Source organism: Lichenostomus cassidix, chromosome 10 (genome assembly GCF_008360975.1).
Source record: "Lichenostomus cassidix isolate B80296 chromosome 10, HeHo_3.0, whole genome shotgun sequence".
Lineage (NCBI taxonomy): Eukaryota > Metazoa > Chordata > Aves > Passeriformes > Meliphagidae > Lichenostomus > Lichenostomus cassidix.
Window position 1 is genome coordinate 15907602 of NC_139491.1, and position 27518 is coordinate 15935119.

Genomic DNA, 27518 nt, shown 5'->3' on the forward strand with positions numbered 1-27518 from the left:
CCAACTATTTTCATAAATAAATACCAAGAGAAGCCCCAGCTCAACAACATGCTTAACTGGTACTCCATTTTAAACACAAACTTTATAGCACTATCCTTCATTTCACTAGTGAAAAAACTTAAATCGTGCTTAAAACATAAGCACATATTATAAAGTGCTTTATTTAAACTTGGATTATATTCTGGATTTCCCGGAATAAATTCCAAAAGGCTGAAACCGACTTTCACAGGAGCTTGGTAACTCAACAGGCAGTTTAAGGTAAGTGCCTGGTAAAAGAAGATTTCAAGAAGCTTTGGAAACATAATTTCCAATTTTTTTCTCTTAAGTAAGCAGAACCCTGAGGTCTGTGCTGGCAGTGCCCTGGCAGGAGCAGCGCAGCTTGCCCGGCTGGCTGCCCAGAAGCGCGGCCGCTGATGAAGTGTCAGGAATGCGCCGCAAAGCCCAGCCCAGCCTGGCTGCATGCGGGCTGCTCAGGCTCAGAGCTGCCGGAGCGCTGTAACCCGGGCAGTGCACCAGGGTGGCTGTGCCACCTAGTGATGCTTGTCATGTACTGTCGGAGCCGAGCGGCAGCGGCAGCCGGGGGAGCTCAGGCACACCGCACGTCCCTCGCTCGCTCCGCGCCGCCCGGGCACTCCCTGAGCGGCACCAGGGGAAAAGGAGCAGGCGGCAGCCCCTCTGCTCCAGCTGCCGCAGCCACAGAAACAGCCCTTCAGCTTCCCCGCCACCGGCTATGGCCCAGCAGATGCACAGGCCAGCCTCGATCAACCACGAGCAAGGCGTGACCACAACATCACCAGGGCAGGATCGCCAGCTACTTCCGAACGTGGGTGTTATCCCAGCAACTATGTAGGACTTGGTTTATTCTCCTTACACGCTGAAAAGTTTATCTTCTATACATGATGTGACTACTTGGAATAAAAAAATTATAAAACCCTCCACACTGCAGCATAGTGCCCATCAAACTCAGTACCTTTGGTAAGAAAACCCTAGCATGTCGGGTAGTGCCTTTTGTCCAAAGAGATCCTAAATGAGCTTACAAGTAAATGTAGAGCAAAATCCCTATTAAAAAAACTAACACACACAATCTCTAACTGCCCATCTAAATGACAAATCACTCTGGCCGTGGTAAGACCACAGGAGCTCTTAAACACAAGATACACCATGCCATGGCAATAGAAACTCAGGTACTGCCCAAGCCTTGCTGTTCCTTAAGTCAAGCAAGAGGTGAAAGTTTCTAGGAAAGGATACTAAGGTCACAGAAATCTAACGAAATGAAGCTAGTTACCAGTTAAAATCTAGTCAATCAAAAGAAAAGTGTTCCAGTGGTGTCACATTTGGTAGCTAGGCCATCCTCTGCACAGGCTAGCCAGCTGCTTCCCAAATAACAACTTTAAATCATTAGTTCCCAGCTTCTCCCAGCAGCGTGAGAGTTCCCCTATGCAAACACTGACACACCACCTTAATAAACACCTGGCAAAATGACACATACGGTGGTCTTCCTCTGACACAAAGATAACAGTGAAAGAAAAAACAAAGCAGGAACAAAATCTCTTTTTACACAGCAGGCAGCTCTTGCTTTCTAGCTGCTCAGGGGTGCTCTCGGTGTGCTCTGCCCACCAGCTGTGCCTGCCTGCAGCCCCAGCAGGTTGCTGTGTCTCAGGCCAGGGCTGCACTGAGCACCTCACGCGCTGTTCTGACGCAGGGGCTCGTCATACACACCACCCTTCTGTTTGCACAGCTATCAGCCAAGTTTATATTGGTACAATTAGTGTTAAGACACTGATAAAAATCAGCCATTACCACATATGCTACAATAAAAGTGACAGGCTGGACCATAACCTTTTAGCATTAGAACTTACCAGAGTTTATGAGCCATCAGCCAAACAGTAAAACAGCAATGAGCTGCTGTGATACACATTTTAATACATTCTTAGAAAACCTACATCCTGTTATTAGAAGTGGCAAGAAGAGGATTTTTAAATGGCCTCATTATCACTTAGTGTACACAGAAACTGTTACAGTTTGAACAGTAAAATGAACTCCTTTGTTGAATTACTTCAAACTCTTGACTAGGTGGATCTAAAATAACACTCGAGTGTATGCCTAGCACCTCTACCTCTTTACTTGCTGCTAAATGAAGACAAAACCAGGGAGCTGAATAGAGCAGTTAGCCCTTATTCCAAGGCTATCAATAGACTGCAGTTGATTAAAAGTGGGATGACCAAAATCCTATAACACACTAAATTTAGCCACAGTAACTCTCAGACATTTCTTCAAAATGCCAAGGGGCTTGGGAAGCTAAGCTGCTCATCAGGTATCCCTGAGGCACTTGGGTCTCTGAAGCCACTGCAGCAAGTGGAACTTTGGAGCCTAAGCTGCTCTCTGTTTACAGCTTTGTTCCATACATCCTTTCCACTTCAGCTCAGTCGCAATCCAATTTTTAATTTCAGTTCTGCCTCAATTATGGCCCTTCTTGAAGTTGACCATGACTTCCTAATTGTTTTTTCTGCCCTCAGCTCTCACACACCAATTAGATATGAAATGCTCTCCAGCTGCACCTTCAGTTCACACACAATTAGGGGATGCACAGAAAAGCAGGGCTGCCTGGTGACAGAGACATTTCCTGTGTTAAAACGGTAGGAAATGTGACACATCTTTAAGAACACAGCTTGACAAAGCACGTAATCCCAGCCTCTCCTACACGACAAATGTGAGGACACTGGAGCGAGTTACCTGACTTCTCACTGCTCACTTGCAAGAATTATTTGTGGGGGAAGAGGGGGTGGAGAGCATCGAGCTCAGTAACCAATTAAATGACATATCTGAGTTCTGCTAAAGAGAAGGAGGGGTGGAGAAAGGTCACCTCCTTTTCTAAGTGCCCTCACTAAGGTTTCACTGTACTAAGAGAAAACAGAAAATATAATTACTTACTTGGCAATTGTTTAAAAACCCCAAGCAATTTAAAACATAACTTCTATTTCCTATTCTTTCAGCACGTGTCCATTCAGAAATCTTTCAAAGGCAATATTTGTGGTATGACTGATAAACAAGTCTTTTTCTCCAAACTGAAGAATCTCTTAGAAAAACAGATTTCTTGCTCAAAATAATGTTTGAAATCCACTACATTTAGGTTTCTCCAGTAAGATCTACTGCATCCACAAGGAAAGTCCCCATACAAAGGTACAGCACTGCCTCAAGACACGAGTCTTGAAGGGCAGGGGAAGAAACAGTAAAACTGTTTCAAAAATATTTCACTCAGGCATTTGTAATTACTCTACACTTCATTCCAGAAATCAGAACAGATATTCAGGATTATTCAAGATCTCACACAAAAAATTTGTGCATTAGTGTTTCTCTCTGTTCACATTTGTTTTTCCAAGACTGAACACAAATCAAATGAGGGCCTCATGCACAAGTAGGTAAAGGTATTGCTGTAGTAGATGTAGTGCTATTTAAAGTATCCACAGCAATCCTTGTTCTTCTTTCTCCCCAGGGAGTGGAGGGCAAAGTGTTCTTGCAGGAGGGTTATGCTCCCACAAGCACCCAAAGCACACAGTTACCCAGTGCCTGTAGCTGCAGCAGGAACTTTAAACCAGCCCCTTCTCTCATCCTTCTGAAACCATTCTAGGTGCATCCTTGAAAAGGCATTGACTTTAATGGTATAAAATTCAACAAGACTTGGAATTAACCTTTTAGTGAATCTTTCACATTCAATGTGAAATAACAGAGCAAGTTGTGATGTGACATTTTTGTAGGTGAAAACATCAAAGGCAGCCCTGCCACAGACTGATCTACCTTTGAACACCCAAGGGTATCTGAGACTGCCAAGTCTCTGTAGACTAGACAGAGAGAAAGAAAAAAGGAAGAGAAAGAGATCTAAGATATTCCACTATTTAAGGTGAAGTCATTTTAACTAGGATTTAATTCAATCTTTTACACTTTGTTACTGCTGGTGGTTTTTTAATACACAGTCAAAAGAGAAGATCAGGATAAAAGGAAAAGAATATTATTTCTGACTGTCAGGCCATAATAAGGCATAAATACATGAAAATTTAACTGGCACCACTTATTCTTTCCTTCCTCTTTAGCATTCATGCCTTAGGAATTTCTTTCTATTGGAGTTATGCAATAAACAAACCAGAAAAAAAAAAAGGAGAAAGAAAAGAGCAATATCAGCCTTTCAAAGGGCTGCAGAAAAGGTGAGTACCTGTATAATAACTCAAACAACTGAATTAATGGACACTGAATATTCTTGCCCATACTGCCAAGTACACACATTAAATGCTCTCCTGGTGTTGAGTTGGGGGCTTGCTGGAGTCAAGTCCCTCTTGAAAGTACTCCTAGTAAGATCCCTTCCTGACCCTCCTCTATGCTCTGGGCACAACAAGAAATGGCAGCCCAGTTTTGGGCTTGCAGTTCCCCCTATTCTAAGAGGACACCTTTGGCACCCCTGGTTGTGCCAAGCCCCTGACCCAGAGAGCTGGGACCACTGAACTCATGAAAAATTCAAATTGTTGTTAGCAAAATGGTGGATCCTACAAGGTTACAAAGCACACTGAGTGATAGAAAAACAGCCTTTATTTACAGGGCTCTCCTTCAGAGTGATGATACCAAATGTGAGCTGTTACTGAATTAAACCACACAGCCCTCTCTCCACAAGGCATTATGTTTTGGGTGCTAGAGATGGGGTTTGGTTCTTTGCTTTAGAGCAAGGCTTTTCTGCTCCACCTGCAGCAAAACCCAGGTCAGTCAGCTCAAAGGGACCCTGGGCTGCTCCTCCTGGCTCTGCTTGACAACTACAGCAGAGCAGTCTCAGGCCGCCTGCGTCACCTTTCAGCAATAAAGCCATGAAGAAAACTACTTTGAGACAGAAAGAGGTTAAATTTGCCAGGTATGGCACCTGTCTGGGAAGTCAACACCTCCTTCTGCTAACAGCTCAAGTGCTTTATTTATGGAAATGGGCTATGGCAAAAGGCTAGACTAGGCCAAGTAAAGAAAGAAACAAAACCAAAATTAGAGCCAAAACATGTAGAGAGGCTCAGAACATCCACAGAAGACTGTACAAGCAAGTAGGAAAGAAGGAAATGTGACACCCTGCTTCTAATGTTGAAATTGTTGTATGAAGTTTATTAAACCCTATGCTCTCGGAGAAGCAGCACACTCCCTAAGGGATTTATGGCAGAGTGGTAAACAGCAAAACTGGGAACAGCCCCGAATCTTGCTGGGATTTGGGTCACAGACTGACTTTCTGAACAGGAAAGGTCTGAGGTCTGCACAAGGAAACAACAGTCCACACTTCTCACACATGACCCAAGACACAGATTGACTGACAACAGAGAGGTCTTCAGAGGGGACCAGATAAGAATGTAACACCCAAATTACTTCCACACCAGTATACAAACCCAGCCTCCCAGAGACAGTGGAACTTGTGTCTGACATACACTGATGACATTTTATAGCTAAGGCTATTAAAGAACGTGCCAGAAAGTAGAGGGAGAAGAGAATAAAAAAGGAAAACTTGCTGCTGCCTTCAAATTAATAACAACTTCTTCATAAAGAACAATCCCAGCTCAGCTGTGCTTGAACTTCCTTCACAAACCAATGTCTTACACAGCCTGTGAGGAGCCTCGACCAGGAGGAAATCTCTCACCTCCTTCCAGAGCAATGTGAAATGAAGTGAACCACTTGAAAAAGTCAAGAATTCTTAAATGGCCTCTTTTCTGAATCAGCTTGAATCTATTTGAACTTATCTTCAAAAAGATCCTGAGATCTCACATAATGGGGAAAATTATATATATGATACAATTTCTCATGGTTCTTTCACAGTCACTCAGAGACAGTGCAAGAAAGACAACGTGGAAGCGAGCTGAGATATAAAGCCTTAGATGAAGTTGCTAATTCTCACCCAGCTTCCTCCCACACATTGTGGTATCTTGACCTTGATTTCATCTCTATCAATGATAACTTCAATGCAGCAAAGATTTTTCTGATGATCATTTTTTTTCTCAGAGTCTGTGATGCCACAGTAGAGGTAGGATATGGTTTCATGCATTAAAAGGCTGAACAGTTAAGTTTAACATCAAAACTGTCAGTTTTTATCCTACTTGAACGCAGAATTGTGACATTTTGAAAAAGTTTTCATTTGAAATGCTCACTGATGCACCAGTGAAGCTCTCAAAATCACCTTAATAGCATGAGCAAGGTGTTGACTGAGTGGATTGAAGCAAAACCAACAAACTTCCAGCAGCAGAGCACAGATGCCTGTTGTCACCATACCTCCTGAATCACACACTGAAACATCAGCCAAAGCTCCTACCATCTACATTAATTCTTCTTTTTATTGCACAACAACTGGAATTGCAACTTACTCTTATCTGCTCCTCTGAACTGCTTTTTCATCTTTCCTCTTTGGAGGAAGAGCTACTACTAAAAAATAAACAAAAAACAAAAAAACACCCAAACAAACAAAAAAACCAAACCCCACCAACAAAAACCAACCAAAAACCAACCAACCAAGCAAGCAACCACCAACCAACCAAACAAAAAAACCCAAAGGAAAAAACTTCCCCAAAACATGGCAAATCTAGGACTTCATGACTCAAGCCTCATTTCCAATGAGTCAAAAATTTAGTATCATAGCACACCACAATGTCAACAACTTACCAGCACAGGATGATATGATCAAGGCTGGAATTTTTTCTTTATGTCCCATTATCTCTTCTTGTCACTGTCTGAGGAAGGGCTGTGGCTGAATTGCTAAATTCTAAGAGAAAGGAGCAGAGGCTGGGGAGCTGAGCTCGTGAGGCGATGCCGGCAGGGCCTGGGGCAGGCACAGGTGAGGGTGGTCAGGGCAATCAGGGCAATCAGCTAACGAGGAGCAGCTGACACCAGATCAATGGGGACACAGCTATCAGAGCAGTGCTTCCACAGAAACTTCTAGACCTGACCCTGGATCTGTGCACCTTGCTGCTGTACTCGTTCCAGAGGGCAGCAAAAGAGACTGAAAAAAGGCTTGTGAGAGCATCAGCCAGCTTCCTTGATACATATCAAGTCCCTTTCTAACTTATTTTGAAACACATACACACAAAAGAAAAAAAAAGAAAAGAACTAAGATATGAGGATTATATCAGCCTCTGTTGTGGAAAAATAAAAAAGGCACGTTGTGGGTTGTGAGGGGGAAGGCATGGAAGTGAAGGCTTCTCTGAGGCATCCGGGTATCAGGAATGTGAATGTGTGATTAGACAGTGCTGTGCTGTCAAGCATCACTCCTGCACTCCTAAAAGCCTGATGTCTGAAGATACACAACCGAGTGCACACCAACAAAATATTTTATTGATGCCTTCTAGCCCATTACTGCTGTGACAGTCCCCAGGGCCACTGCTCAGCAGCAGACTGAACGACACACAGGAAAACACAGACCTGGCAAAACATTTTACAGGCTAAGCCCCAATCCTAGGAATACAAATTGTGGGCAAACGTGGATGGAAGGTGTTCTGCTCTTCTCAGAGCCACACCTCTATCAGCAATTTAACAGGAGGCACAGCAGCCAGGGAAATGACTCTTCCTACCTTCAGATTAAAACTCTGCCTCTAGGACTGTGGGGATGGTATGGCTCTGCCTTAATTTCTGAAGTAACTGGTGACTTGGAATTACCAAAGACTAAATTGGAAATGGACTGGTTAATAGAAACTTTTTCAGAAATCTCTCCTGTTTCTGAAAATTGTGCAATTGGAAGAGCTTCTCGAGGGTATGTGGGCACCGATGACCACATAATTTAGTGGGAAGAGAACAACAAAGTGGTAAAAATGGATAGTGCAGGGATATTCCACTGTAGAAAGAGAAGGAATTTTCACATGTCCATGGCAGGTATACTCAGAGTAGGTTGTACTGATGAACCTGCTCTTTACATTGCAGGCCAGAGATTGCAACACAGAACACTGGAATAGTTAATTTAACTTTCTGGGTTTTACAGCCAGAGACACTAACCTGACAAAGCACAACCCAACATAGTGTGGCCTAAGATATATTTCTTTCTGCAAGTGTGTCTGAAGATACAATAAAATGCCTAATAATTAACAGATTGTTGAAATTCTGATATGAAAACAATAAAACATTCCAAAAAAAGGGAAGTTACCAAATGTTCAAATTTCTGAGCAGGACACCCCTACCCTCTGTTCTTTTCTGTTCATGCACTGGACTGAATGCACTGCACTCCCTGAACAGTATCCACGGGCATGGACTTGAGCAGAGGCAGCATCAGGCAGTGCTATTGATCCAGCACGTGCAGATCTGCAAATCCTAAACCACAGCAAAATTCCTTCCTTTCTACATGTGCAAAATTCCCAGTGGGAGACAAGAGACACACTGAGAAAACCTGGGCTTGTGGCAGCTCTAAGTTTGTATGAATTCAGCCCCATAACATCACAGGCAGGCTTTCCACACCATACTGGTTGTGTGCATTCCCTCTGTCTTTCCAAGAACCTTGTCCCTTTGGTGGTTCAACAGAACAAAAGAGAACTAGGGATACAAAGAAAGATTTGTGAAAGATTGTACAACAGAAAACCTCTACGGGTTGTTTGAAGAATGATGAAAAGAACATTAGAGTGAATAGCATACATGTCCTCAATGCGTTTAATGTCTGCTCAGTTTAAAGAAACAGTGTCATTTTGTTTCTGAATTGATATAAGCATTAGCCTTCACTTTTCTCTCCTCAATTCTGTGTAGACATTCCTTAACTAAGAACTAGCTGTGGGCTGGTACAGCAGAGAAAGACAAAATCCCAACTCACCTGAAATATAATTTTGATTAAATACAAGATCCAGTTTACCACTGGGATATACCTCAAGTCACACGCACAAGTAGCAAGGGCATTTAAATGTTTGCTTAAAGTCCAACAGCTGTCTGCCTTTAGCTTTGGAAAAAATTGGTCTTCAATAACAGACCAGAAGAAAGAATGCTACAGTCCTGAGAGAGAGAGAGTCCAGGGTTTCTCAGAGATTCTAGAAATTATAGAATGAAAAATCATGATAGTTTTCAATTAGCTCTCAGTCAACAAGAGGATTTTAATACTGGTCTGAACTGCTAGTCAGAATCCAGAATCTCTGGGACAAAGATAGAAAAAGCGAGAAAAATCTAAAAAGCTTTATCCTGCCATATAAAGGGGGCCTCTGAGGCCTGCTTAGCTCTAGGTACTGAATTGATGCCTTCCAAGTCACCCTTCCCACGAAAAATGAAAAAAACCCTCCCAGTGTTCACTGTCAGAACAAAGTCTGTAGAATGGGTTATTCTTATTGAATACCCTGGTAGTAAAAAATACAAACAGGAATTCATGACATCAAGACTTTCTCTGAAAACTGCATTGCACAAATTTGCAATTTTCTCAGTGCAACATAATTCTGAGAGATACTCACAGAGGTGCCATTTTCCTACCATGTTTTCAATATACATTTTCCCTTTTCTAAATAGGGCAGACATAGTAGGCAAGGAGACCCCTCTGTAGGTAAAGCATTAGCAATACTATGTGGAAGGTACATGATCAGTCATTCCATTACATGCTCCTTTAATACAAGAGAGAGGATTTACAAGACTCAACACACGTGGGTGCATTCTGCTGTTTCAAAAAGTTAGCAAAGCTGACTGCTGTCTGAAAACAGCAGATTTGTTACAGAATTTTTCACACATCAGTTTTAATTTAGAATAGTCTGCCATCGGAAGAGCCACACAGACAGGAGAGAGCATACATCCTTCAAAACCCATCCGACTCCTTCATGGGAAAACAGTACTAAACAGCAAATTGCCCCCGTTGTAGTGACTACTGAACACCCATCCAGCAGCCTCACACCAGAGGGGTAGTGGCCAAAGCTTTCAGAACAAAGCCAGACCACCCCATCAGCTCCTTGGCCATCTTTGTGCAGTGTGTGTAGGTGTCTGAGCACACACATTTCCAAGGACCAACTGCCTAGCCCCATTCTGTAGTCCCTGCTGCAAAGTGTCCTGAAGGTCTGTTAGCACAAAAAATACCACGGAAAATGAATGTGCATTGTCTTGCACTGCACCTCTTTTCTTCTGTCTTGCTGCAAATCAAGAACAGACACTGATACCATATGAAAAACTCCAGATGCAGGTGGCACAACATATTCAGGGCTTACCTATACTTATCATACAAGAGGGAAAAAAATGGGGGAAGAGAAAAAGAATTCATTCTAGAAGTATAAATGGCCTAGGCAATTTATGAGCCACTTCCTTCTGGAGAGTTATTTCTCGTGTCATTATGGTTGGGATGCCCAGCATGGCAATGTCATCAGGCTGTCAGGTAAAGCAAAGCACCAGTGCAGCAGGGTCTGCAGCACATCTCCATGCACAGTCCTCCCACTTTGCCTTTGCTCACCTGCATTTCTCTGTTACCTTTCTTAAACCAAGAGGTGGGTTTGTCACAACAAAGGTAAAAGTATTTTCAAACTTCTCAAATTATCTGTACAAATTATCTGACAAAAGTGTGCCTTCAAGCAATATCTAAATTTGCTTCTAAAGAGTTAATGCCTGCATAACAAATTAGGCTCAAAGTGATAAAAATGGACATCAACAAACGTACCTAAAATAATGCATTTTGAAATTATTCTGGGAAGAAACAAAACCAAAGCAGAGACAAATGACAGAAACTGCAATCCCAAATTTATTTTACAAAGTCACAGTAAGAAAGAGAGACATGAGAGAGGGAAAAGGCTGGTGCATCCAGGGAGAGAAGAAGGGGTGAGTGGAAACAGCTGGAATTGTTCAGCTGTGTCAACATTCGGCTGTTTCACAGATTGACTAGCAAAGTGTCATCTGAAACCAATTACATTCCCAAAACCCCATGGACCCAGTTCATAACATTGATTAATCCACATTGTGAAAACATCCCCAAGCAAAACTAGAACAGCTGTCAGCCCTTGGAGCTCAGAAACAGCATTTGATTTAAAATAATAAAAAAAACCCCAAAAAACTACCATGCACACTCTTTAATACCATCTTTGTGATTTACAGAAGATTATATACCTGTTTCTACCACTTAACAGCAAAAACATCTCCCCCAGTCTTCTTCCCCATTGCTCTTCCTGCATTACCATGGCTGGTGAGAGAGAAGGTTGAAAGCAAGAGGCTCAGGCCAGTCCTGATCCCCACAGACAAAGCACCTGCCTGGGAACTAAGACACTTCTGAAGATGCCTCTTCCTCTCCCTTGCATACCCTGGGGAATCACAGTTTACTCCCTGAAGGAAGCTTTTTCTTGCTTGCATGTTAATTGAATAATTTTCTTGAATAAGTTATTTTTACATGGCGCTCAATGGGGGTTTCTTTCAGATTTTTTATCAGCTATTCTAAAATAAAGTTTAGAGAAGCAGGAATGCTCCACCAGTCAGTACCAAAGACCAAGAGACCTTGCACTTGGACATGCAATAGTCTTTCTGCAATTCTATCAGCAAAAATTGCTGTCACTGTGTAACATCAAGAGAAATTCCATCCTGCATTTATATTTTTATTTCCCAACTTCAGAGCAAGGACTCGGCAGACCAACGAGGTAAGTATCAGACAGAAGTCCACAGAAACCAAAGCATACAAATCATACAGCTATTGTATGATTCCACACCATTTGTGAAGTGACAATTCCTCTTCCAATGAGTGTTAGGTACATATAACTCATTCATCATGCAGCTTTTGAAAGAGACCATGGGCTCAAATACAGATACACAAGGAATCTTTAGCATTACTGCACAGCCTGCACCAGAATTTAAATTAATAAAGTCAGCATCACTGGACTTAACACACTTCTTATCCTGTACTATAGACAAATATTTCCCCACTTTAGAGAAGCTGTTTGGGAGGACAAAGTATAACATTATCAGAGTATTTTTGGCCTTATCCCCTCCTTCACTCAGTCTTCTTTTTTTATTTCTAAGGACTTGTCACAGATCAAAAAACCCACATTGTTTAAACTCCAGTATTTTATTACATTTTCACAGTCAAACACCGAAGACATAAACACATGATTTTATCAATTTATTACTCAGAAAATAATTTATGCTGGAATGTTTGTTTGGAGACAATGGTATACTGTTGAATGAAATTTATATTCAGAGAGGCAAATACATTTCCGAATTCAAGAGTGCAAATTACCTTTTGACTCTTTACAAAAATACATTACAAAATAGTGTTAAGCATGCCAGTAATAAGTTACACTGCATCATTTTTTTTTTTTTTAAATCACAAAAGGAAAATACTTCACACATTAGAAATTCTGTGAAGACACTCACAAGCTGTTCTTGCTTCCCATAAATGTTAAATATAAAAAAAACAGCCACTGGATATAATATCTCATATGCTGCAACAGGAATAGACAGTTGCTTTAAATACAAACCAGAAAATTGCGAGACCACAGCAAACCCAAATTCAGACAGATGGTCCCCCTGCAGTAGCCAGGCTTTTTAGAGGGACCAATACCTGATCTTCAAAGAACAGAAAATTCCAGAGCTACCAGGTACTGCACTCTGTGCTGTTAAACACACAAGCATTGAGTTATATTTTTTGAACGCTGAGACTTTTTATAATTTTCTCATGAAAAAAGTTGAATGTCTCAACATTTATCTTCAAGAATGTAGAGTTAAAAGTCAAGATTACCTCCACCTTATCAAAATCCAGCATGAGAAAGTGAAATTATTTCCCAAGTAATTCTTACAACACCAATGGCTGGATTCACATGGGCTGCTAATAGTAGCTAACAGACTGAGAGAATAATGTGTAAGGTATTCTTAAGATTATAATGAGAAAAATTTGTACAAAGACTTATAGAATTAGGGCAAAGTACAAAGAGTTATTCAAGCTGTATCACTAGCAGACATCCATCAATTCATAGAATCTGAAGTTAAAAAAAGACAAGTGGGATGTTCTATTCTTGCATATCCTAAGACGTGCATATCATAGGTCATTGCATTTCACATCATTAACCCCAGCCCTGGGCCCACCGTGTTTGATTAAAACTTTCCTTACAGAAAAGCATCCAAGCTGAAGCTGCAGATGTCAGGAAATGGTGCAGCAGCTCTTCCTCCCAGTAATCCATTCCCATATTTAACCAGATTGAGAGCTGAACATTTTTATCTCTTCTTCAATTTGAATTCATCTGTTTCAGCCACTGGTTCCCATTTCCTTTGGTAGCCAGCATTTGCTTTCTCTGAAGACTTTTGAACACTGTTACCCTACAGACACCCCGATTTCTCACTGATAGATGTAAGAGATGATGCTCTAAGTGGTTGAAGACCAACCATTTGCTCCTACTCCAAGTATTCTGTGGTGACTTTCTGAACTTTACCCTCAATGTCCCTCCTAAGATGGATCTTAGAATGACAGCAATTATTTTAGAATTGTCTTGCCAAGGTACACAGGCATATAAGCAGACAAAGTTGCTCTGCCAGCTCTCATTCCCATTTACACAAACAAGTATTGCATCACAGCTCTCCACTAGCAGCCTGTGGCCAGCTGTTAGTCAAAAGGACCATCTCTGCTTTGCTTGACAGAGTCTTCTCCCACTGAAAGATTTCTTTTTCTTATGCAAGTTCATTTATTTATTTTAGATCCTCTGCTTAAACAGGAAAAACACTTCAGAGCTTTTTGTGTAAAGTGTCTACGACCTTCTTATCTCACATTCTGCCACTCTTTGTGCTACCTGGAAATGCAGCAGCAGTAACTCAGAAAGATTCCTCCAAGTAATTGACAAAAATATTGAACAGTGTTGAAACTAGTCCTGATCCTTGTCAAATTCCTGTAGCACCTCACAGTGATTCTCCCTGAACGTGTGTCTGAGATAAGGCAGTTTAGCCAGAGCTGCATTTAGTGCACAGACTGCTGCAACAAAAAAAGAACTTGCAGGAAGAAGCAAGAAGGGCTTCGGATCAAACCCTGGAGAGCACTGTGCCCTGAGCCCAGCCTGCCACCACATGGACTCTCTGTCATAAACAAATGCATTACAGAACCCAGCAATCACATCTGTCACATCAAGGTTAAGATGCACTGATGTAAAGCAGTAATTAAAACAATCAGGAATTCCTAGCACAGCCACTAAGAGTCTTCTTGGTTCCCCATTCTCTGAAGAAAATATGGATCATCACCACAGATTGGTTATCTTGAAGGGTCAAGTGTTGAAGAGGAGGTATGAAATGGGTGACTAAAATAAGCAAAGGAGAACAACAGAAGGAATGTATTCCTAAAGAGAGGAATGACCATATATAGCATGGCTTTTTTTAGCTCTAGTTGATGTGTTTGATGTCTGAGGACCTTTCATCAACTCTGTCATCAAGCGGTATTTCCCAAATGGAGGACTGGTGTTCCACGAGTGCCAGCAGTTATTTATTTGAGCTCTTGAAAGCATGACTGCTCCATTTATCCTTCCAGGGGCCATTACACCAAAGGGCATTACGCAATATTTGCCACCAACGCTGACATGACTGTGCTGCTCCCTCTCTGTGGTGTTCAGAGCAAAGGGAGCTTCCCATGCAGATCACCTGTCCACAGCTGGGCAACTGGTGACAACTCTCTGACCTCAGAGATCCCAGGAGGTTTCCCCAGGCACAGCAGTCACTGGGCTGACTGACTGTGTTTGCACATCTTTGTAAAAATAAATAAGGATTAATACCTCCATGTCCGCAATACATATCTGTAAAAATATGCCTGCAGGCTTGATTTTTAATATCTTTCCAGATAGTTGCCAGAAAGACCTGCAACTGTAACTATGTAACAAAAACCAATGTAATACGGAAGTAATAATACGAAAACGCAAAACAACTGGCTGACACGTCAGTTCTTCACACAGCCTAATCCACTAGCAAGAAATACAACAGGTATACTGAAATATATCAAAAAGATATATCATTTTTGATGCAGTGAAAGTGTCAGATACAATGAGAGAGTGAATCTGCATAAGCATCCTTCTTTTCTCCTAGAAAATCACCTTCTGCTTCCTTTTACTACATATTGAGAAAGAACCCACAAAAACAGAGGTGTAATGTCTAAGAAATTAGGGAGTTCAGGTTTTTTTCACCATCCCCAAGGAATAAAAATAGAGATACATGGAAAATTACTATCACAAAGGCTTAAACTAGGAAACCTACTGAAGCACCATGTTGTTACCAGCCTGTGGCTGCCTGTGCGCCTCTTGCACACCTCCGAGTGCACTGAGGCCCAGGGATTCTCGGCAGGGACAGGAAAGGAACAGCTCTCTAAAGCTCCTCTCCCACTGGGGTTCACCTGACCTGATCTTGTGCCTCCTCAGCCCTGCTCTGGGACACCATGGGCTGGATCAGAGCAAGGGACACTCATGTCAACAAAGCTTCCCACTCTTCAGATTTATGCTTGATTGCTGCTAGAGTTGGCACTGAAATCACCAAAACCTGAAATGCTGTGCAAATAGCAAACTTATTTTTTCTAGTACTCTACAAGAGGGTCTAGAGACTAGAAATTTGCTAACAGAGAAAGGTGCCAAGAAAAAGTCATCAACACCTTTAACTGCCCTTTTTTTTCCCCCTCTAAACCTTCAGGAAATACATAGCAATTCAATACAAAATTCAAATGCACAAGCTGTGTAGGATTTAATCAGTTTGAATTTAACACTACAAGAACTTTATTTTGTTTTTTTCTGCAAAACTTATGACTGCCCTGTCTGCATCTTATCAGGCCTCTAAAATCATCCACAAATATGCTGATAGAAACCTGGGTGCAGTAAGAGCAGAGATCAAAATGTGCTCTCAGTTCCATGACCCAGCTTAAGGGCTGGGCAGGCTAATGCCAGAGGGACACTGCTGCTCCCCCAGCCTCTGCAGCACAAGGTAGAATGGCAGAAACGGGGGAAGTTTGGGAGGAAGGACCCTTGGACCCACAATGCCTCCCCAGTACCACTTTCCAGCCCTCTCATTTTTAAGTGTCCTTTTGCTATTTTTTGCAGACATGCTCATTCTAGGTGCCTTTGCTCCTATTTCTTCTTCATCTCTTCAAGTCACTGATTTTATGAACATCTAACCAACCCTGAAGTGCAAAATAACAAACCATCTCTCTGAGTGGAGAAGGATCTGATTGCTGAGCTTTCCAACCAAGTCAACTTCCCAGGTTACATTTCAATATGAGCAAGGCCTTGGTACAGATGCAGCTTTTCTAGTGTGCATGCTAAGAAAAGAGAAAAAAACCCAGAATCCACTTGAGGACTTGCTCCATATCATAGAATAGGTGAAAAAGCACCTCTAATATCTGAACTTACATTTTAACTGTACAAGAAAGCCACCATGCCATTGATTTATCTGCTTTCCCCCCACATATAATTTTACAAGTTGCCATTGTTTAGTAGCACTGTCATACCACGACTTTTAGTTTATCTAAATTAAAAATGTATTTTAAGATTTACTTGCTGAAAACTCAAACAAAACCGGTGTGAAGGAGTCTGTCTGCATTTGTATATTACTGAAACACACCATCATTCACACCAAAGATTGTCCCACAACATATGCCTCTGCAAGAGGGTAAGTGTTTTCTGGAAACTGGGAATATTTTCCTGAAGGTTTCCAGAAGCTATATAAAAGTTATATAGATGAATAAATTGAACTGTAGTGCTTAAACCTAGAAATGTTAAAAGAAAAATTTTATTTAAAAGCAAATGCTTTGGTGACAGCATGATCTCAAAGGTTAGCATATAACTTCAGTTATATTCTGGACTTTTACAAAAGAATTATACTGTGTTCCTACTGTTGTAAAAAAGAGTGCTTTCCACAGAGCTCATGGATTATATTTTAAATCCTTGAAGCCTGTTAAGTTCCTGAAGAAGACATGATTGTCTTGTTTTTGTCAACACACCCACCTACCCAATCAACCTTCAAAACATCAAAATTCACTTTACTCCCACTATCTCCTTGATGTAAATTATTCTCCTATTAATAATTCTCTTTTGTTATAATCAACCTTTCCTACCTTGCATGAATTGCTCTCATGCTAATATGACCGAGTTTGATCTAACTTCTTGAAAAAAATCCTCATTGGAAAAAATCCAAAAAACCAGTTTGGGGCAAAATCCTTGTCCCACTCCAATCACTGGAAAATACCTTGCTGTTTGTGGTGAATTTCATCATTTTATCTGCAGGATTCAAAAGCATCCCTGTAATTCAGCTGGACTCAGAACACTGGAGAAACTGGTCATTGCTAAAAGGTATTTGCCAAGTCACTGTATATTCCTGCATTCCATCTGGAAGTGACTGCAGACTTCCTTAGCTCCAGAACATGCCTCCCTGCTCAACAATCCTGAGCATCCCTAAGGGAGAGTTCCTGCTAATGGCTGGATAAGCCACATTCCAACCCAGCAAACATACACTGAATGCCTTCCTGGAGAACAGGACTGAGACAGTGCCCACTGTCTGTTCACTAATCCCACATCATGTTGCCAGTGCAAAGCAAAATTTGTTCCACCCCTGAATTATTCTTTTCACCGTCACTTAAATGAGGAGCTTTATGCCATGAGGCTGTTGTGCCACTAAAGGAACAGAAATGGTACTGCAAGAGCTAGCCTGTCTCTATTACCTGCTGCAAACATGTTCCACACATGGAGAACTGGACTTGTCTGCAGGAAATGAGGATGCTCCCTAAGCCAGATGCCTACAAGTTCTGCACTAGGATCCAGGCTTCCCAGTTTTGCAGCAAACTTCCTTTATTAAACTCAGTCCTTTCAGGGGTTTTCCAGTTTCATGCAAATATTGCTAAAGCAACCCAATCTTTCTAAAACTTCCACTATCTGTTCAGCACCAGCAGCACAGTGACCAGAGGTGTTCTTACAGCAGGAGTTTCAACACCACCAAATCACACGGAAGTCCCAACGGTGGAGAGAAAAATCTGTGGATCTACAGAACAAAAGTTTCTGGTCGGTGTTAAACCAAAGTCAGATTAGATAATTATAGAAGTTCCCTTCTGAAATCCATTAGAGATTCAGTAGTGTCTCAGTAGTGTCAAATACAGCCTTTTGTGTTTGCAGGATTTTTTTCTGCCACTAGTTTTAACAATATGTTTATGGGGCTGGGGTTTGTTTCCATTTTATCCTTGGGTTTTTTTCCCCCTCCTCCTTCCTGGCTACCTGAATTCTCCCCAGGCATCTCTGAGTTTGCAGCAGCAATTCCCAGGAGACTGCTCTGACATGATAATAACATCCAGACTGCAGCTACCCTGCTGTGGAGTCCAGCCAGTGATTCTCTGGGGCTCCTGTGTGGGCTGGAGTATTTGGGCTTGTTTGGGTTTTCCTTAATCTTTTCCTTTTATTATTAAAGATTTTATTTTTAATTTCTCTTTGTTATTGTTAAAGATACTTTGTTACCCAGGGAGTTCATTCATGTTGTGAGGCAGAAAAGGATTTTAAAATGCAAAGGCAGCCAATGAATTGTCCCTTTTCCTGCTTCTCCAGCTTCCTAGATGCTTTTAGCACAGATTTTTTTTTCATCAGGCATATATAGTGATGTATAATAGCTGCCAGAATCAAATCTCTGATGTGCCCAATAGGCACTGAATTACAGAAAGTGTCCCTGCAGCAGCTGGTGAGTTGGGCAAAGAGGATTTTTGTATCATCATTGCAATATACTGTGCTGACTTTCCTCAAAACAACAACAACAGGAATTTTCAACTTTAGTCCGTGGTCAGTTTTCAGATTTCAAACTTTTGTTTTATGTGAAAATCCGAAAGGCAGGCAAATTTATGAGTACTGCTGGGAGATAGATGACTGTCTTTTGGCAATGAACATTGAGCGATGAATTATTCTAGCAGCACAGGTCAAACAGTAGGACTGTGTGACAGCTGCAAGCACACACAATAGCAAGGAGCACAGTTTAGCTGAAACTGAAAAATGGTTCCTAAATGTCCAGCATGACAGAATGAATTTCTGGGGGGAGATGTGGGGGTGAAATTTATATGTTGTTTAGCAACCATTTTTTATTATACAGTTAAGACTTTGAATATATGGTATTTCCCTCCTCTACAGCTAAGTCTTTAATTTAAAAAATACCAGCGTGGAATAATACTTGTAGGATGCAAGGGGATGTTAGCACAACTGAAGTAATGTTGCACTTCAGACAGTCCCTCCCACCTAAAACCACTCATTGAGCTGTAATCACATATGTAAACTTCCAAAAATGCCCTATATACAGATATCCTTATGTTGCTAAACTGAGGAATATTAGCAAGGCTTTGATCCACATGTTTAGAGTATGTTGACCATTAATGCTTTTATACTTATTTATGTTCCATTACTTTATAATATGTTTTATAAAAAGTCAGGAAAATACCCCTGCCTTTGAAGAGTGCAGTCCAGACTTCCCAGGAGAAAAAGACAAAAATAGGCAGAATGTTCCCCCAGAGAAGGGCTGTGGGTCCTGCTCTCATAAAACAGACTTAAATAACTTTAAAGCATTTACAGAAAGAGTACAGGTTACATGCTACACAAGTCTGTAGGTATGTATTCTCTTTCTGGTGGAGTTAACTCAGGGGTATTAATTGAAGAACAAAGCTATGCATTAGCTATTTATACACTTATGCAATCAATACTGAAATACACGAACATATAATTACATAATTATCACATTAGGAAGCCCATAATGAACGATTTAATCAAGTAAAAAAAGAATATCATAAATATGGCCAAATGATAATGAAACTGCACCACGTGAATAAATCTGACTGGGAATAGGCAAGTACCCAGCAGAAACTGGTAGGGGACAACTAGTTTACACATTGAGATGTATCACAACTATATTATTTAAGAATCCTGCGGACATTTCTGTACTTCAAAGAATGAAAACAAATAAAAACCCAACCCACTGACACAAGGACTTGAAATAAGCAATGATTACATGCGGATTAATGTTGTTAGAGGTTAGAGCCATAAAAATCACTATCTGCTCATAAAGACAGATGCATGATAAGATGACAGATTTTTCAGAGAGCTTTTCTGCTCCAGAGATTCATTTCGTGATTCTAAATGCGGAAACGGCTCCATTCGTTTTGTTTGCTGGACCTGGTTACCATCATCCTCAAGATTTTCAAACTCTGTCTACGCAGCTCGAAAATGAATAATTTATCAAGTCCCCTGTATTTGCATCTGGAGCCTTTTCTCAGGGCTATGTGGGGCTGGCATTCCAAAGGCTGAGCAAAGCAGGCTCGCCTGGCTGCACAGCAATCCCCAGCCAGCTGCAATGTGCTGGGTACAGGCAGCCACAGAGCCCACTGCTGTCCCTGCTGCAGAACTGACACACAAAAGGGCTGGCAAATGTCATCATGGGCACAGAAGTCATCGAGGCCCTCGCTCTGCCAACACCTTACAACTACAAGACTGGCCAGATTTAGCCAAACTCGCTAAGTTGTGCTGAGCTGCATCAGCAGAGCAGGTCACGGACGCCAAAGAGGCACTGCAACTCCGAGAGCGCTGGCACTGCTGTAGGAATAATGGCCCAGAATTGGCAGCTGGGGTGACTATGGAAACAACCACCGCAGGGTCAAGAGCAGGAAGAGACGGTCACAGAGGAATAAAAGCAACAGGGAGAGTTAAAGATCAATAGACAGAGCCTAGCCAGGCCAAAAGCCCTCCCCCCCTCTTCCTGCAGTGTCTTGTGCTCTATTAGCACTTGAGAAGCTCTCTCCCTGGTGCTGCCTTTACTTTCAATTGCTATGCCAGTCATTGGAACTGTGTCCCAGTCCGAGGTGGTAACCAGCAGTAGTGTATTTATTAAGAAAGCCATAAACTGTACCAAGCTTTCTCTGCCTGACAGAAAGGTTGCTACAAACATGTTTCTATTATTCTGTAATTTCAGCAAGGAGAAGCAAAGAATTGGATGGGAGAAAAGGACACACTAGGGAGTGGCAAGGAACAGTCTCTGGAGAGCTCAAACCAACAAAAATGCATAGTCTCCACTGTGGAAAAAAATATGGCTTAATAAATCATCATCTGAAGTTGCCATGGTAATAGTAAATGTCTAGTTCCCCATACTGTTTAACTCCATACATCCACTCCTGCAGGAGAGGAATAACACCAATTTCTCCTCCGTACCAAACACTGGAGATCCTTATTTAAAGACGAGGACAGAGTGTGCAGCTCAGCACAGGCAGGCTCACGACCTGCAGGGTACTTGAGGTGAAGGAACACTTTCTTTATGCAAGTCAGCTCCACACCACACACCCGCTGTACTTTTTGCAGAACTCGCTTCCTGGTGCAGTTGCCTCCGAACTGCAGCTTGCCAGATCACCAGCAAAGCAGCCCTTGCTTTCTAAAACTGGAAAACGCTCTGCGATTGACTGAGCAGTGCAGTCCCACATGGAATGCCGTGTAATAAATTATCATAGCTGTAGGTAAATATAGACACATAGATAGAATCCGAAAGAGCTTTTTATGTCCCAACGACTTCTTGGAGGGAGGGGCCTAAGTAAAAAGAAAGAATCTGACAAGAAAAAGGATGGTGCGTGGGTCTCTCGCAGAATAAGGTCAGCTCCCACAGACTTCCTCAAGCAAGTTTCTTAATGTTCCCGTATCTCGGTTCCCCCATCTGTACAACAGTGTTAACATGTACTCTGCTTATCTAAGCTTATTAGCATGTAGAAAGTGATTTGTAATCTGAAAGTTCAGAGCCTATGAGAAAAGAAAACTTTTGTTTCAAAACTTTGCTGCCTCTAGGAGTCTGAAAAAATAGCCTGGCTGGCAATCCCTGTGCCAAAAAGCACTGTCAGTGTTTGTAAAGCAGAGATGAAACATTTCCACATCACATAAAGAAGCAAATTGTCTAGTCATACTTAAAGCACTATAATAAGATAAATGAGCAAAAAGACAGTCAAGGAAAACTAAAGCGACAGTGGCACTAGGAACAATCACTGACTGGAGAAGTGCAGCTCAAAAACAAGAGGAAAGAGAAAGTCAGGTTCAGCTTTCCAGCAAAGGAGCATGCCAGTGCTGAAAACCAGGAGACTTCAGTGTCTGGAAATCAGCCAGGATTTTCTAAATATTCATTTTAAATGCTCACTGTCCCACCTCAGAACATGGTCAGGCCTATGGCACGTGACAGCAGTTTATGTAAGGTCAGGTTAAATATCTTTGCTGGTTTCTCAAAAGTGAGGTCCCTCAGACCACATACAGACCATGAAATCTCATTGCCAAAACCCAAACCACAGTCGGTGAAATATAATCTGTGAATAAAGAATACTTGTTTTCATTAAAACAGGTCCTAGAACACGGTGCCAGCACAGTAAGAGCAGGCAATTCAGCCACACTCTCCTTGTAGGCTCTTAAGCCTTTGCTACTGCAATTTCACATTAAATAAGATATGACGTTAGCCTAGAACACAGCTCTTGTGAAATTGGGATTTTGCAAGAGGAGCGACCAGATCTGTTTCTACTGACTGTTCTAGGACAGTGTCAAGCACCAGTATTTTTCTTTCAGTCTTTACAGAAAGCTCTGTATCAGGCTACATATATGTGATGTATATAAAAGTAATTCTTACTTTAGAGCAATTTATCACAGCTCCATGTTCTCTTCTTTGAAAGAACAGACTACCTAAAAAATGGGATAGGATTTTCAACCAAACTAACACTTACTGTAAGTCTGATTGCCTTCTAAAATGAGTCTTTTCCTAACCCGTAAAAAGGTAAAAAGGTAAAAACTTCTCAAAACAATGATACGATTACACATGGTAATGGGACAAAATTACAGACTGTATCTCACAGGTAGAGGAACACATGTGCATGTTTGCAAGAAGTGCAGCTGCTGAACATTTGACTTTCTCAATAGAATATTTCAAACACCTATTTCCTCCTCCTTCTGCATGCAATTTATGTTCCTGAGGCACAGAAGTAATGCCAAACCCTGGAAAAAGCAGCAATGCAGAGCTGTGAAAGGCTCCTTGGTATCACCAGGTGTGCATCACATACCCCAAGCTAAGAGCTCGTGGTTTCAGGGTGCCTCCACTCCCCCCTGACTGAACTGAACTCCTGCATCCAGCCTTCACTGTCTCATAATGCAAACCCAAACTCCAGATGGAAATATAAATTCATAATAGGTTCAGGGCAAATATCCAACATACCAAGGTTACATCACAGTGGATGCAATTTGCAACTTCAGTGGAAAGACAGTGAAAGGAATCAAAGCGATCCTTTGAGGAAAGTGTGATTTACAAGCTAATGCAAGACCAGCATTTTGTGTCCTCTGCACAAAGACACCCATGGCTTGATATTAAATATGTAAAAGATTTGAGCTTAGGCAATTTCCTTGGAAGACACCAATGTTATCTTTCTGCAAGCATTTAGCTTTCACTCTGAAAGAAGCCAACATATCAAAATATTGCCAAACTGTAGCATTTACAGGTGAAATGATAACTCACTGAATTAAAAAAGAAAAAGAGGACACCATTCCTTTCCTGAGAAAACCTCATGCCAACAATAGACACAAAACACAGCCTCTAAGTGTGTAACAGAACAGGTAAAAAATAGTGTGAAACCATAATGAATGCCCAAGTTAAAATCCGAGAAAGTTTTGATCCCTAGTACTCTCTCTCTTTTCTTTCCTCTCAAGGGACACAGCACTCATGAGGTCAGCTAGGCACTTTCTGCACAATACCAAACAAAGCAGACAGTATCAGAACACTTGGATACAAAGCAGGCTTGGAGAAAAATATACCGAAAATTATTTAGTCTCTTCTGAACAAGGAGGCTGCCAGTGTCTTCAAACACAACCACAAGCTTATTTTTACATAGTCACATTCACCTCAAATTTAAGAAATTCCTAAAACATACAGTATTTTTATGATGATAAATGTTTCTCAATAATGTGGCTCTTTTGCATGTATCTCAGTTTTTCAGGAATGAAGGTTAAAACAGGCACTGCAGCACAAAGTAGTTACAGTTTTCTATTTCTCTTAGCCATTCAGGGGACAAAAGAAATAGAATGTGCAAACATTGTAGCTCCTGGCAGGCAATACTGAAACACCAATCCTTCTGCATATCCCTGCCAGGGAGGGGGAGCTCCTCAGCAGGGCAGCAGGAGCATCTCCACCCCAGCCAGGCACATCCAGCTCTGACACTCCCCCATTTCCACCCTTGCCATGGCATCATGTGTGTGACCTGAGGGACACACGTGGCACTGCCAGCACTCCTCTTTACTGTGCACAACAGGCAGGACATGCCAAGGCTGCTCACAGAGCAGGGACAGCCTTTCAAAGGACAAGAAGTTGCAGAGGAACTCTGGACAGAAAGCGCTGAAGAGGTTAACAGAAAAAAAACTGTATTAATAAAACATGAAGTTATTTAAAATAGTTCAAGTATAGCAGAACTCACTTTCAGTTATGCCAGACTGGATGATGAAGTTTGTGTGATTAATTCCATTCTCTTCCTTTTCATCTCAGAAAACTGTCAGCTCTGTTGTACCAACAACATACTGTTACAGTGGCATCGTGAATAGCTCTTGGATAGGAAACAAAAAATATTAAGTGAGCTTTGCCAATTACCTACCACAGGTTTTGCTCACAAGCTTCCTTATTTCCTTAAAATTCTGTTGTTGGTATATCTAACCTTTTGAAAATAATAGGTACCACTTAAAAGCAATTGCTATTTTAATTGTGAATTGGGGTCGTAAATCCACTCTTTAAGAGGCATTTTTACATTCTGTTGAATTCTTCTGAATGTGCCTCCTTTAATTCCCTTGCAGGCAACTTCTGCTATAATGAAATTTTTCATTTGCAAATTAGATTTGCTTGTAGCTAGAAACAAAAAGCTAGAAACATCAGAGAGCCAGTAAAAGGGATGCATCCTTACCTAGTAGGAACAATTAGTTGCACTGACTGCAGTTGTAAAAGCTGCCTCTTTTCTTCTTTCTCCTCCAGCTCTATGATCTGAAGCAGGACTCAGAAACATTGGCACAACAGGAAATTGTGTGTTCCTATACACAATAAAATAAATGCAGAGCTGTGCCTCTTTACAGTGTCTTAAAAACTGGACTGCAGTAGGCAGGATCCATTTGCTAGATGCCATTTCTACATATGTGTACATTTACTATGCATACATATTCATGCTACAGTAGAGAAAGGAGAATTTAATTATTAATGCAGAACTACCACTCAGCAAGGGACTGAAGCAGAGGTTCACACAATAAATACTCTGTTTAAAGGCAACAGTAATCGGCCTGACATATGTCACAAACTTCACAGTGTACTCAACTTGTTTGATATGTCTTATTGACAACAGAGAACTCCAAAAAACACAGCAGCCAACCCCACCTACAGCTCACTTTCTCAAGCAGAAACTCACTGGCACTTCCATTTCACTTTCAAAAATCCCTACCAACAGCAATTAGGCATAAAAAGATTTATCAACCAATCCAAAGCTACTCAAGAAGTTTGTTGAAGAGTTAAGTATTGAAAAAGAATCTTTCAAGTTCCAGCCTCATACCTTGACACACATAGACCTGGGCTAACCCCAGAACACTGGGTATGGTTTGGACTTGAACTCATGTTTTCCCTGATATGCATTTTGTTTAAACTTGCAAGACTTAATACTTTTTTGAGACCAAAATAATCCCGAGACTGTACAATCCAGTTGTTATTTCAGTAACTAAACCCTGTGCGAGAGCCGAGTATTGTATTTTTAGGTTCCCTGCAAGAAGCATTGTTCATTTTTATCCTTTCAGTGGGTGATCTTTATCTCTGGAAGCCTTTGGGATCTTTTCTTCCTGTTCGAACACCAAGGACATTCTTATTATTCTTCACTCTAATGAATCCTGTAGCCTTCGGAGTGGGCCACAACTCATTTGGGGAAATTAGTGAAAGGGAATAGCTACCAGATGACAATGAGGAGACCTGAGAATGATCCCATTTTCAGGCATGAAAAGGAAGTAGCTGGAAACATACCTGCCATTAGGCACAGCAGGGGCTGGAAGCTTTGAAACTAACATTGCATAAAGAGAAAGTTCTGCTTTTGGAAAAGTGGAAGATTTTATCTGGATACGTAAATCTGTCAATCGCCGCATGCCGTATTTCTCTTTGCAGCAGAGAGGTTTGTAAGGGCTTTATTTTTTTCTGTCAACCATTTCAAACACAAAATTCTGCTCTTTTTTCCAGTCAGCCCTGCACATCAAGCTCGGGAACACTTGCTGAAAAAGCTCTTCCGGCCTTTTATCCTGAGCCCTGTAGAAACCAATTTGAGAGCCATAAACCAGGTTATGTGCAAAACACCGACGAAACCATCACTTGCAGCTTTGCGTCGCAACGCTTTGAAAAATTAAAGATCTAGAACTCTCTAAGTCTCCTCCCTTTCCTGCAAGGAGGTAGGGTTTGCCAATGCTCACAGACCACTGGAACAGAGCAGCCAACAGGAGCTACAACCAGAATTTGCCAGACTGTATCAAACCACAAACTGTATGTGCCACAAACTCTGTGATGTGCCCAGAGCCACACACAGTGCCTAGTGAGCGAGGAAAACACACTTGGTGTTTCCGTGGCTCCATGCCAGGCACACCAAGCTTTGTCCCAGAGCAGCAGGGAAACAGGGCTGGAGTCTCTGAGCTCTGTTCCACCTGCACCATTTGGTGACCAATGCACACAAGAAGTCCATGAAGGAGCTCAGCCTCCCCCAGGTGCAGCAGGTTCCAGCTCCTGCTGCTCCTGCACTGTACTCGCCTACAACACTGATGTGTCTGAGCATCATCACAAACCAGCACTTTTGATGATCCAAGGCAGCCTACTGCATCTACATTTAATCCTGGAATGAAGAGAGGACATGTTGACAGCCATGAATTTGCAAATTAAAGGCTGCTCCTAGGCAAACATGCTGACTGAGCTGGCTGATGTGTACCAGTCAGCTTAGAAGGAATCGGAAATGCTTAAGTCAAGTCCAAATTCCACACTTCTGCTTTTTCTGATAGACTGATAGACTAAATTTCAAGGTAAAATAGATTAGTTTAAAGAGGATGAGATAGGAACCTACAGGTACAACATATGCAGTCAAGATTTCCTATTTAAGTAACAATGTTTTATTCCTACATTAGCATGAAATTTGGCACTCAAATAAGGCAAACCTGTAAAATACAAGTGTCTTGGACTCCCAGCAAACTATTTTTGGTGAAGTTCACTGCTGTCCCAAAGGTCCTGGGAAGACAAAGACTTGAGTCTCAGGCTGAACAACCTGCCTATTACCAGCTCTGAAAAAAGTCTTGGTGTCAGTTCCTGTAACAACTTGGCCACGTCTTCAGACACAGGCTTTCATCCAGGACAGAGCACACTCCCGAGCCCTGGCTAACCAGGAAGGTGCAGGAAGCCACAGCAACCCCTTGTAAAAGGTAGCAAACCTGAGATCTCCTGTTCTGCACATCTCACACAGGCCTCCACTTCCTCATCAAAGAGGAGAGTCAGTCCTGCCTCAGGCTGTGCGCTGGGTATTCCATCCTTGGCCTAACAGCACCAAGGCCATTACACAGCCCTGGCTCTCCAGACCACTTCCTCTATTTGCC

The 27518-nt window shown here is 41.7% G+C and overlaps 1 protein-coding gene across 3 annotated transcripts in view; it reads right to left on the bottom strand.

Annotated features, from left to right (window-relative positions):
- RORA (RAR related orphan receptor A) overlaps positions 1-27518 on the bottom strand; it is a 351708-nt gene that overhangs the window by 257331 nt on the left and 66859 nt on the right. The window contains exon 1 of one of the 3 annotated variants that reach the window (XM_085070847.1): positions 6664-6760. The exons of the other annotated variants lie outside the window; for them this stretch is intronic. Within the exon in view, the coding sequence (XP_084926973.1) occupies positions 6664-6712 (49 nt within the window). The 5' untranslated portion in view covers positions 6713-6760. Of the gene's footprint in view, positions 1-6663; positions 6761-27518 lie in introns of those variants that run through there. 3 annotated transcript variants of the gene reach the window in all.